Below are 13259 nucleotides of genomic sequence, written 5' to 3' on the forward strand. Positions count from 1 at the left end.
TTCGGAAGCACATCGCTGGAATACAAAAGCATGGGAGAGAAATCACAAGGGGAGACAAACGCTAAGCCAGAGCTACTAACTCTGCCATGTAGAGACTAGTCTAGTGTTTTATGCTATAGGTTAATTGCTATAAAAGAAGAATCTAATCTGCAGCATTAAATGTTTGCACTGCACAACATCTAGAGCTACGTATGTGGTACCTGGCCAAGGAAGAGTTAAGCTTTTATCATCCGTAGATGCCGGCTCTGTGGAAGGAAACGTGCACCGAAATCCTTAAAAAATATCATCTACTCGCCATCATCTAGATAGAAGGTTATTTAAATAACTGTAATGCTCTTTTCAATCTTAACTGAAAACACACAAAATGTTGAAGAGAATTGAAGCCTAAGGACAAACATTTTTGGAAATGCTTGGTGGCTTGGCGGCTGGGTGGTGCAGCGGTCTAAGCGCTCGTCACCAATGCGTGAGACACCGGTATCGAATCCGGCTGTCAGCGTTGCCTCCGGCTTGGGCCGGCCGGCATACTGACTCAATTGGCAGAGTCAGCAGGAGGGGAGTCGATGGGTGGTAGTCTGGTCGTTGTAAAACAGCGACTCCTACAGGTCGGTCAGGGCGCCTGCACAGCAAGGACAGGAGATGTCGAGGGTAGTGTGAGCCTCCCACACGTTACACCTCGCCAATGAGAGTCGGCGCTGGCAGGTGAAAAGAAGTGGCTGGCTGACTTCGCATGTATCGGAGGGGACATGCGATAGATTCTTCAACCCTCCCTACGACCGACCAGTGGGGGGAACATGCGAGCAACAATCAAGACAGGGGAGGGGGGGAATTGGCACGACTAAATTGGGATGGGAGAAAAACAGAAAAAGAAGGAGAAAAAGTAGATAAAAAAAAGGAAATGCTTGGTGGCCTGCAGTTACCTTTATGAGTCCTGAGGTTACTGAAGCCCTGTAAAGTAAAGCGCTTTTTAGCCACAGCGGCTCTGTCTGAGGTAGGGCTGGTCGCAGCCTCGTCTGGCCCAGAAGAAGAGGAGCAGGGAGGAAGGAAATGTTCAGAATGAATGAAGAGAGGAGGTGAAGTTAGGTGGAAAATGTTGAAAAAAATAAAAGTTAAGACACAGATTAGACATTTTCTCAAAAGCGAGAAGGAAAGGTAAACAAATTGCAACAGATAGTAAAGTGTGGTTCATATTCATCACACAGTGTAAGTGATAGAATAATATCAGGACAGGGTTAAGTAATATCAGGACAGGAATATGGAAGGTTTGTTGAAAGACAGTAAAGGGTTGTGTTGAAGATGTTTTGCTTCAGGACTTACTGTATGTCTTGGTGCACATCAGAATTAGACTTGACATGTCAATACCTGGAGCTTACATTTTAACCACTTCCTCCTGAACTGGGTTCCTATCCTACCCCCCAAGGCCCCAACCCACACACACACATTATATTTGACCACTATGAGTAGCATCAAGTCAAGAGTTTTATTTGTCACGGCATACAAGTATACAATGAAATGCGGGTAGCATAGATGTTTGGCAAGGGGATAGGGTTTCTTCATTGAGCACTTATCCTCATCAGTAGGGCACAAGTATCTTGTGTGTTATTATAAAAACCTTCTACTTGCATCTCTCTCCACTCACCTTTTCCTGTGGGCTTAGGGGAGGAAACGACGTCAGGGCTACAGGGTTCTCCCTTCTTCTCCTCGCCCTTCTTCATGCTCCTCTGGCCACTCTTTAATGGACTGTGTTGACAAAAGAGGACAATTATAACCAGTCCATAGAGCACCTTGAACAGTCCCAGAAATATCCCTGGTAGATTTGCAATTAGACCACTTTGTGTTAAAAAATTATTTAAGTCAAGTTATTTTGATTGGTGGAAAGGGTGAATTGTTTGAGACTGGTGACTGACCTCAAGCTAACGGTTCCGCCTGACACAGGAGGGAACTGGAAGACCTGGTCTGTCGCCCTCTGCTGGCTGGCTGCTGAAACAAATGGAGGATGAGGAAATACCCCCATCCCAAACGACTACACAGTTAACACTCACTTCACTTTCAGAATGGAGGTTCTCCAACTGTCTATCAAACCCTCTAGTGACACACGCGCTTGTTATGCACACAACAGTTGCGAGCGTACACAAAGGCCTGGTGCTAACACATAGCTGCCTAGTGAGGCGTGGCTTTGGAGGCATCCTGATGGGTTCTGATGGGAAAGGGTGTTGTCAATTCGGTTTAAGAATTTTCAAATATTTCTGCTCCAAATCAATGGCTGCCTATAGCTCCTTTAATGTATGGGTGGTGTAGTCAGCAATAGAAAATCCACAGTTGAAATACTGCGTCTGTTCATCTAAATTGAACCTACATGCAGAATTACCAGACAAGAAGCACTACATTTCTAAATGTTTAGTGTAATAATAAATGTGTACAGGTAATCCACATACAGTATTAGGTTAGTACTTAAAATATTAGATTCATTAGAAAAATTATTAAGCCTAGTTCAGTTAGTCAATTACACAATTTAAGGTTAATCATCTAAAATCTCTTGCAATTACTCTTCCTCCTGCTACTGACCACAGAGTTCCATTATATATGGTCTTGAGCAGGAGTTAGTGGACACATACAGTCTTTCACCATCTCTGTATAGAACATACCCCTGTAGGCTTCCAGCTGGGTTGTCAGAACCTTCCGGATCTCGTTGACCCAAGTAGTTTTCACATCAGCCGTCGGCGCCTGAAATAAAACAATACTGATTCATGGGGGAGGGGGAATTATCATATTCTCAAAAGAGCAGGATATATATATATTTCTTCCGTTATGGTTACAGAGAAAAAGATGTTCATGTACAATGTAGTTATTGTCTACTCTAGCCCATTATCCAAATTGATGGGTTCCATTCCAAAACGCTATATTCAGGGCCGTATTGTTCTTTGTGTGAAGTAAGTGTAATGGAGTCTTTCATTTTCTGTGCAGAAAGTACTCTTCAGGAAAATCTAGCTCCGTGTAAACTCTGGGCCGATTTAAACCTAGCTCTGTGTAAACTCTGGGCTTATTTAAAACCTAGCTGTGTAGCTCTGGGCTTATTTAAAACTAGCTCTGTGTAGCTCTGGGCTTATTTAAAACTAGCTCTGTGTAGCTCTGAGCTTATTTAAAACTAGCTCTGTGTAGCTCTGGGCTTATTTAAAACTAGCTCTGTGTAGCTCTGGGCTTATTTAAAACTAGCTCTGTGTAGCTCTGAGCTTATTTAAAACTAGCTCTGTGTAGCTCTGGGCTGATTTACAACCTAGCTGTGTAGCTCTGGGCTTATTTAAAACTAGCTCTGTGTAGCTCTGGGCTGATTTAAAACCTAGCTCTGTGTAGCTCTGGGCTTATTTAAAACTAGCTCTGTGTAGCTCTGGGCTTATTTAAAACCTAGCTCTGTGTAGCTCTGGGCTTATTTAAAACTAGCTCTGTGTAGCTCTGGGCTTATTTAAAACCTAGCTCTGTGTAGCTCTGGGCTTATTTAAAACTAGCTCTGTGTAGCTCTGGGCTTATTTAAAACTAGCTCTGTGTAGCTCTGAGCTTATTTAAAACTAGCTCTGTGTAGCTCTGGGCTGATTTACAACCTAGCTGTGTAGCTCTGGGCTGATTTAAAACCTAGCTCTGTGTAGCTCTGGGCTTATTTAAAACTAGCTCTGTGTAGCTCTGGGCTTATTTAAAACCTAGCTCTGTGTAGCTCTGGGCTTATTTAAAACCTAGCTCTGTGTAGCTCTGGGCTTATTTAAAACCTAGCTCTGTGTAGCTCTGGGCTTATTTAAAACCTAGATCTGTGTAGCTCTGGGTTTATTTAAAACTAGCTCTGTGTAGCTCTGGGCTTATTTAAAACTAGCTCTGTGTAGCTCTGGGCTTATTTAAAACCTAGCTCTGTGTATCTCTGGGCTTATTTAAAACCTAGCTCTGTGTATCTCTGGGCTTATTTAAAACCTAGCTCTGTGTAGCTCTGGGCTTATTTAAAACTAGCTCTGTGTAGCTCTGGGCTTATTTAAAACCTATAGCTCTGTGTAGCTCTGGGCTTATTTAAAACTAGCTCTGTGTAGCTCTGGGCTTATTTAAAACCTATAGCTCTGTGTAGCTCTGGGCTTATTTAAAACCTATAGCTCTGTGTAGCTCTGGGCTTATTTAAAACCTAGATCTGGGCTGATTTAAAAACTAGCTCAGTGTGGCTCTGGGTTGATTTAAAACCTTTGATGTTGGTCCATGCATAAAATGTCTGTCAGTCCGGATAATAAGTTGTGAGTATTATCTGAACGACTTCCTAGGTCAGGAAGAATGTCACTGTGCTCAGTGTTCGGAGAACTGGACTGTATGAAGTAGGTACTTATTAGCCTAGTATTATGTATGAGTGTGTAGTTTGGACAATAAACCTTTCCTATACCAACCAGCATCAAGTCAACCCACCTGAACAATGTAAACCTCCTCTCGTGAGTTGCACCATATCTCAAACTTCTTGTGGTCACCCTTGGCATTCTCCGTGATGCCGACAGCACTCATCTGTCCAGGAGACGGTGGGAAGAGAGATGAAATACAAGAGGACAAAGACAACATTATCAGAAGGTTATTTTGATTCCCCCTTTATATACTTTCCCCTAGATATGACACCCTCATTTCCCTGAGGGGATTAAATATATATATATACATTTTTAAAATTGTAATGCTAGAAATCCATTACAATCTTTTTTTTTTATAAAAAAAAGAAAAAAAAAAGATGAAATTATTCTCAAGGTGATATACAAATAAATTATTATTATTAAATATATCTAGTTTATCTACCCATCAGGATGCTCAATGACACTATGTAACAACCCATCATCTACACACACTGCACACACATCCACACACTCACTTTTAAAACACACTCACCTTACCACTCACTTTAGACACTTTATATTTATCTATTATTAAAGAGATTTGCACCACATTCATACCTCATTTGCACCCTACCCCAAGTTTTGTACCTCTGCATTCTACCTCACTGGTACTCATTTGACTCTGTATTGTATATTATGTATATTGACTTTACCTACTTTTTACTTCTAAATTGTTTTTACTTACTTTCTTTTTACTGTATGTAGCACACTCTCAGGGGCTCATGAGAAACAAGCATTTCATTATAAAGTATTCTGTATTTTGTTCTGACAAATAATAAACAAACTTGAAACTTGAGCTACAAAACATTGCAATTGCAAGGGGCCTCACATTAAGGAGCTGTTTGAAGCTGTAGGAGGGGGCCTTCTCGTAGCCTTCTCCGTTCTCCTCACGCCTCTTGCAGAAGAGCAGGACCTTCTCATGCAGGAACAGGTGCCTCTGCATGGGCTTGAAGCGTGCCAGGTCCTTGACCTTAGCGTGACCCTTCTTGTGTTCCGTCCACACGCTGAACGACCCCTGCATCAGCAGCCTGCCCAGGTCACTGAGGTTACCCTAACAAGACAGGAGAGTTGCTGTGAAAACGCTACACCGTAGAGTCGATTGCTTGGATCCATGTTTATTTTTTGTGCGTTTAAGGTGTAAAAAAAAAAGCATCAATCAATGGGAGAGAATGTGAAATAAATAATTTTGAGAGACATTCCTGATATTTAGGCAGTTAATTATTGAAAACACATTACAGTTTTGTCCATAACGTGAAAATGCCATTCATTTTCCCGGCCGATTCCTCTCCTCTTAAGATTTCCATGTAATTTATTATTATCTCTGTTGTATTTAGTATCTGACCTCATATCCTGTGATGGCAATGAGGTGCATGGAGTCATTGACAGCCTTGAGGATCCCCAGAATTGAGGTCAGCGCCTCCTGCAGGTCATCAGTGCCCTCACAGCCTTTACTGTACTTCAGCAGTTCCTGGAGTCAAAAACACACACACACAACTATAAGGACAAATGGACTTTGATCTCATAAAAAGATCAGTCAACAACTTAATTAACATCTCTTTCAGTCAGCAGGCTGCATACAAACCTTCAGTAGCAGCTGATACTTGGTGATTCTCTGAACGGGTTTCAGCAGATAGGAATCCAAGCCCAATTTATGTTCCAGCTTCTTCTGACATTCCTGGTATAGCACATTTAATAGACAATGCATTAGTATCAAATGACTACTTGAGACGAAGAACGGTATATGCCCATTTCACGTTTTGAGATGAGCAACGTCTTCAAACCTAGTTATCTGAAGACGGTAAGTTGGGCTGTTGTGTACATTCATAATTAAAGACAGTAGACGTAGAGTACTTTTAGGGTGCATCACATTCCAAATTATTTGGATCGACTTCACAACTATAAATAGATGGGACTGTCCAAGAAATGTCTAAAACAAACGAGGGATGAGTTGTACTCAGGATCATGAGAAGTTGTGCCTTGCTGAATGTGTATGAGTAGGTGGGAAGTGAGGCCTAGCTGACCTGGAAGAAGGCGCAGTCGGAGCACTGTCTCCAGAGGCTCTCTGAGCGCGGCTTGTTCTGACAGTACTTCTCATAGATCTGCAGGTCTGTCATCTGAGGGAGGAGGACACGCATCACATTAGGAGACAGATCATATCAGTCAACTTCCTATAGGCCGATAGGAGTCTTTTACTGGGTGCCAGTAAATTATTTAAAAAAAAATTCTAAAGATCACTCTTTAAAATAGTTTATATTATTATCAGTTTTTATATTATTATCCTCTTAATACTGTGTGTATTGTTGCATGTCTCATTGTTGTGCGTTTCACTAGCACCCGGGGCCTGTCCCTTAATTGTGTTGTACCTGTACAATGATAATAAAGATCATTCATTAATAATTTGTAGGATTTTTTTTAAATAAAAATAATATTCTATATTTCAGAAATGTCATTTAAAAAAAAGTATCTCAGCAGATATATCTGTTGCCAGAAATATAAGCTCCCAAATAACGAAAGAACAATGTTATTGGAAGCCAATAATGTCCAATGAGTCACTACTACTACCTCCAACACCTCAGACACTCACCCTCTGCAGGAAACACCTTCCAACCAGCTCTGGGAGCTCCTGGTACTGTTCCAGCTCCCTCAGGAAGGTCCTGGAACACAGTCACATAACATGACAGTCAAATATAACGTTATACAGGAGAGAAGACGAGAGATGGTGATGTTATAGTGAATGACAGCCAGAGGGCGCTCATTCACCTCTTGTGGAAGTGGTAGATCTCTGGCATGTTGCCAAACAGAACCTCCTTTTTGTTCTGCAGGGCAGCTGGAATAAGGTGAGTCATGGCTGGGTTGTCCATCTCAGAGGCATATCCCTGGAGCGCACACACGCACACGCACACACACACACACACACACACACACACACACACACACACACACACACACACACACACACACACACACACACACACGTAAAGAGTCAGCCAAGATAAGGAGGTACTAGATATGAGATGGACTTGGCTTGTAACAACTGATAGATACCTGTAGTACACAGAGCAACTCCTCCACATAGGCTCTCTCCGTTTCTAGTAGCTCATTCATAACATGCCTGCATAGGGGAGAGAGAGAGAGAATGATGTAGCCTGATGGTTTAGGATTGACCAAGTTAGGAAGCTTGACAGTCTGTCCCAATTTGACCCCTAAAATGCATTATCACTAACTTTTCGCACTCAATTTTGCACAGTCCTGCCACCTGTAAAATGTTTAAACACAGGTCCCAATGCTGATCTCTTCCTATAAAGGGAGTGGCTACTCAGTCCATCAAAGTGCTGGAGCTTAAAAGCAAGAGTTTGTGTGCTTTGCGATAACAGAACAGGCCTGCCGCCTCGTTGAGTGTTAGGGCTGAATGACTGAAACTGGGAGCGACCCCATCTGTGGTCAGATCCTGACCTTCTGAGCACTGCCAGGTTCTCCTCCTCTTCGGACAGGGAGGCGTGTCTGCCGATACCGTCTCCGTTCTGCAGCTGTCCATCCCCCTTGGAACACGTACAGAGAAAAGGCAATTGTGTCAATGACCTTGTCAAGAACAGAGAGAAACGTATCTGTCCTGATGAAAGCCTGAGACTTGGGCTGTAATACATCAAAGGGTTTTGCAGTGTGCAGCTGTTCCTTTGTCACAACCATTGTACCGTGACATGGAAGATGGCAACTTAACTGCAGAGAGTAAATGAAGATGAACTCCACACGGCCAGATGCTACAGGATGACTACTCACTTTCGTACAGCCATCGCCGTTCACAGAATCTCCCTCTGAGCAGTTCTTCTCCTGCTGTACTCTGTGTGCTGAGGGAAGGAGAAGAGGGAAGGAGTGTGACAAGTACCAAAATTCACAGATAACTTCAATTCCATCCAGTTCCATCCATGCATGCAGACAGTGTTCAGTTATCAGTGAAGCGTTTGATCACTCTAGGACCCAGCTCAGACCATGGAAGTGATCACTCTAGGACCCAGCTCAGACCATGGAAGTGATCACTCTAGGACCCAGCTCAGACCATGGAAGTGATCACTCCAGGACCCAGCTCAGACCATGGAAGTGATCACTCTAGGACCCAGCTCAGACCATGGAAGTGATCACTCTAGGACCCAGCTCAGACCATGGAAGTGATCACTCTAGGACCCAGCTCAGACCATGGAAGTGATCACTCTAGGACCCAGCTCAGACCATGGAAGTGATCACTCTAGGACCCAGCTCAGACCATGGAAGTGATCACTCTAGGACCCAGCTCAGACCATGGAAGTGATCACTCTAGGACCCAGCTCAGACCATGGAAGTGATCACTCTAGGACCCAGCTCAGACCATGGAAGTGATCACTCTAGGACCCAGCTCAGACCATGGAAGTGATCACTCTAGGACCCAGCTCAGACCATGGAAGGGATCACTCTAGGACCCAGCTCAGACCATGGAAGGGATCACTCTAGGACCCAGCTCAGACCATGGAAGGGATCACTCTAGGACCCAGCTCAGACCATGGAAGTGATCACTCTAGGACCCAGCTCAGACCATGGAAGTGATCACTCTAGGACCCAGCTCAGACCATGGAAGGGATCACTCTAGGACCCAGCTCAGACCATGGAAGTGATCACTCTAGGACCCAGCTCAGACTATGGAAGTGATCACTCTAGGACCCAGCTCAGACCATGGAAGGGATCACTCTAGGACCCAGCTCAGACCATGGAAGGGATCACTCTCAAGACAGTCTGACAGAGTGACAGACCAGATATGGGTTTAGAGAGAAGATGGTGTAGATGTTGCCTGAACAAATTGCATTCTATTTCACTTAATTATTCAGTCCGAAAGTGCTTCCAGTCTGGCCAGTTGCAGGTGATATACAGTATCTGGTATAAGTAGAATCTGCCTAGTACTGGTGGCTTGTTGGCCCAATATTGGAATTCCAACCAGAGAAAGCACCAACCAGGGCAGCCTGCTGAACACACTGCAGCCAGTGCCATATAACTATAACAATACACTGACATCTGCAACCAAATTACTTTGAAGGAAAAATGCAGCAATAACTTTGAATTGCATATATATATATAGTATAACAAATAAACAAAATATTAAGCTTGTATGAACATTGATGAGTTATGCAGTGATATAGTTACCAGAAAAGTAAACAATACATTTATGTGGAAGGAAACCATACCTTTATGGCTGCATTCATCATTGTTTCCATGGAAACGAGTAACTAAACATTGCAACACAGGCCCCAGTGAAGTTAACAGATTTTTGGTTAATATTTGTATAGTAGGGTCAAAAACATTATTCATTAAATTAGTAAATAATTATTATTATTTTACTTCCTCTTGGGTCATAAATGTTTGACAGTGAAACGTTGTCCCAACACAAAATAAATAACAAAATAATTAAAATGTTGGAGGGACTAGCAGTTAGTGATTCAGCGTCTGGATCCAGACAAGCATAGAGGGGCTGCCGTGTGCAGCATGATGGTTAGCTCTATTCACAAGCTTTGCATGTATATACAGTTGCTGAAATACACCCTTTTCTCTCTCCGAAGTCTCCTTTAAAATCCTCCAGCCGAGCCTTCTCCTGTGGTTTCCAGGGAAAGCTTGGCGAACGCTCGGTGCTGCCACCACTGGTCGCCAATAAAACGCATTACTGATCACTGTCAGGTGAAGGTGCTGATCTTATTGGCGACCAGTGGTGGCAGCACCGAACGCTTGTTGACTGGAGGATTTGAAAGGACACTTGAGAGAAAAGGGTAATTTTATTCTGTATCTCAGCAGCGTGTTTTCACCCCACCAGCCTTTGTCGAGTCTCTTTGAGCTTTCTGTTGATCCCACAATACAAATTTAGTATAATTAGTTAGGACTTAAGTTGACTTAACCCTCAAGAGACTCTGCAGCGGTTCGTTATAGAGCTTTGCATTATATTCAACGCATGCAAAGCTCGTCATTAGAACTATATGGCGGCGTGGCGACTGACCAGGGGAGGCGAGGGGCGACTTAATGAAGGCTTCAGGTCTGGGGGCCACCGGCTGAACCGGCCTGGTCTGTTTGGCTGCCAGTTTCTTCAGGCTGACTCTCCTCTTGTCAAACATCTCCTCCATGGACGCCTGCTTCTGGAACACCTTCTCCACTTGGTCCTGATGAGAGAGGGAGAGGAGAGCGTCAGGGCGAGTGGAAATATATAGCAGTGCATAAGTTACAGTATGTGCTGAAATGTGGGATTTTTCTACTACTTTATCTAAAATGTCCAATAATTTATAAACCTTTTGGGAATAGAAATTTAGCAAGATAGGAGGATAATGCGATTTGAGCCCAGTTTGAATATTGGGTTTCCACTATCGACTTGTGCGGCGAGGCGTTTCGCCTCCTCACTCACCCTGAACTCCTGGTCGAGCACCGCCTCGTACTCCTCCCATATGGTACTGTGGTCAGTCAACCGGTTCCGACCCGCTGTATCCAGGTAACGCTCCAGCTCCTGGAGGGCCGACTCCGCCCCCTCGTGTGATTGACACTTGTCCACTGGCTGAGAAGCCAGCAGGTATATGCCTTCATCACACCACTTGGCAGCCTGGGACGGAGAGAAAGAGAGGGGGAGCGAGAGATAAATAGAGGGGGAGAGAAAGAGGGGGGAGAGAAAGAGTGAAATACAGGGGGAGAGAAAGAGGGATGAGAGAGAGAAATAGAGGGGGAGAGAGAGAGAAAGAGGGAAAGAGAGAGAAAGAAAGAAATAGAGGGGGAGAGAGAGAAAGAGAGGGGGAGAGAGAGAAAGAGGGGGAGAGAGAGAAAGAGGGGGAGAGAGAGAACGAGGGGGAGAGAGAGAACGAGGGAGAGAGAGGGAAAGGGTGAAACAGAGGCCATCTTTTCTGTAATAAAGTAGGTACCCAGGCAGTGTGTGTGTGTACAGTATGTGTGTGTGCGTGTGTGTCCGTCTCACCCTCTCCAGGTTGTGGTGCAGCTCCATGGCTTTGACGAGGTAGTCCTTCTTCGCCCTCAGGTTGCTGATCAGATCCTCACTGACTGCTCTGAGCTCACTGCATTTGGGCTGGATGGAATCCTCCGCGTAGTGGGAGCTCTGGATCAACTCGTCACCCTCGCAAGCCAAGGCCAAGGCTCTGTCCAGCACCTCCTGTTGACACAGACAGCAGAGCGCGTGGAGGTAGAAGCAGAGTTAGAAACTATGTTAAGGTATGTTTTGATATTGTTTTGCTGTTGTTAAACCAAATCTCCATCAACTTCAATTCATCAAGTATTTCTAAAATGTTTTGGATTCTACACTCACCATGGAAACATGCAAGAAAGAAAGAAAACTACCTTCATGAATTCAAGGCATCACGGGGTGAGTAAATGATGAAATAAAATCATATTTCTTTGGGGGCGAAGTGGTCCTTTGCTTGTGGCTTTTGTTTCATCTCGTTGTCAAGTTGAAACCACCTACATGTATTCTAGCTATACAACATAGTGGGTTGAGTATCACTTACACAGACTTTCTCCTCGTGGCTGGTCAGTTCACGGAAGATGTGTTCGGCGTGTGCCGGGCTGATCCCCACCTCGGAGAAGGAGGCCAGTTTCTCTGCCACCTGGTCCAGCAGAGCCCTCACCTGGGGCAGCAACACAACAGTCAAGATATCAGGTCAACTTGTATCTTTTTCTTTTTATACTTTATTGTGTCAATGAAGTCACTCTACATTTAGGTGTAGTATGTGTACACACTAGGGCTGTCCCCGACTAAGGATTTGGATAGTCGACTATGATTGGCCAAAATTTGCCATTAGTCGACTATTAGTCATATAAAAAAAGTATTATATATATATATATAGAAAAAAATGTATCATTCCATTTGGGCTGTGGGGGTGCTTAATGTCTGAAGGAGTCGACTGAAGGCTTCTTGTCCTCTGCAAAAGCATGCAATTGGTCCACTGATGGATACATCTTGATATTTGTCTAGTCTAGTGTGTTCATTAGATGGGTGAAAATTCCTTTCAGTGCCTCTGTGCCTGTTTTCTTAGGCAGTTAGCCTCTGGTATGCGTGCCATTAGTGTTAGCCACGCTTCTAGGCCTCTTTTCTTTTGGAAAGAATGATAAAAAATAAAAAATAAATATTTTTTTATAAATATATATATATATTTTGTTTGTATTCGACTAAGAGGTTGGCAGTCGACTACGGCTCCTTTCGACTGATTAGGGGTCACCTATCAACAGTTTTTAGCATTTCTTTTTTATTAATTAAATTTTTTTACCCATCACCCATACAAAAACAAAAACATAAATCTCATAAACAAAATAGTGAGTACCAGTATAGATGTTACTGATCCTGGACTAGTATACCTATCCATCCATCCATAGTATACATCCAATATCCATACCTACCCGTCCCCACATACATACAAAAATTAAATAAAAGATAGATGTATAGAAGAAAAATTATAATAATAGTTACAAAGAAGAAAAAAATTATTTCAACCTTCAACAAGGTCAACTTGTATCTGGTCCTCTGTCCTGAGGCACATGAATGATGTTCATGTGAAGCTAGTTACAGTAGCCGTTAAACCAACTTACCTCTCTGTAGTTGTGCTCGAAGTGGCGGAGCTGGAGACACTGTTCCAACTTGGTCTGGTGTCTCAGCCAGAACTCGTCGAAGGCCCGCTCGGTCTCGTCCAACTGAGACAGCAGTCTGAACGAGAGAACAGGAAGAAGAGACGGCGAGGGAGGAAGAGAGACAGATGGATAGTGGAGGGAGGAGATGAGAGAGGAAGAGCGGTTGGCAGAGAAATGGATAAAAAGAAAGAAAAAGAAGAAAATCAGAGTGAGATTCGGAACATTTGGAAATGTATATGT

General features: G+C 43.5%; 1 protein-coding gene across 1 annotated transcript in view; it reads right to left on the reverse strand.

The window, feature by feature from the left end:
* Positions 1-13259, reverse strand: part of mcf2lb (mcf.2 cell line derived transforming sequence-like b) — a 145757-nt gene that overhangs the window by 8681 nt on the left and 123817 nt on the right. The window contains exons 9-27 of the mRNA XM_084309802.1: positions 12981-13095; positions 11903-12022; positions 11359-11550; positions 10801-10992; positions 10402-10561; positions 8172-8239; positions 7848-7933; positions 7440-7506; positions 7155-7270; positions 6979-7048; positions 6416-6508; positions 5977-6069; positions 5737-5862; positions 5224-5445; positions 4426-4518; positions 2643-2721; positions 1905-1974; positions 1637-1737; positions 918-1010 (exon numbers count right to left, since the gene is read on the reverse strand). Coding sequence (XP_084165928.1) covers positions 918-1010; positions 1637-1737; positions 1905-1974; positions 2643-2721; positions 4426-4518; positions 5224-5445; positions 5737-5862; positions 5977-6069; positions 6416-6508; positions 6979-7048; positions 7155-7270; positions 7440-7506; positions 7848-7933; positions 8172-8239; positions 10402-10561; positions 10801-10992; positions 11359-11550; positions 11903-12022; positions 12981-13095 — 2156 coding nt within the window. The remainder of the gene's footprint in view (positions 1-917; positions 1011-1636; positions 1738-1904; positions 1975-2642; positions 2722-4425; positions 4519-5223; positions 5446-5736; positions 5863-5976; positions 6070-6415; positions 6509-6978; positions 7049-7154; positions 7271-7439; positions 7507-7847; positions 7934-8171; positions 8240-10401; positions 10562-10800; positions 10993-11358; positions 11551-11902; positions 12023-12980; positions 13096-13259) is intronic.

This window comes from Notolepis coatsorum, assembly GCF_963971535.1.
Source record: "Notolepis coatsorum genome assembly, chromosome: 3".
NCBI classification, from domain to species: Eukaryota; Metazoa; Chordata; class Actinopteri; order Aulopiformes; family Paralepididae; genus Notolepis; species Notolepis coatsorum.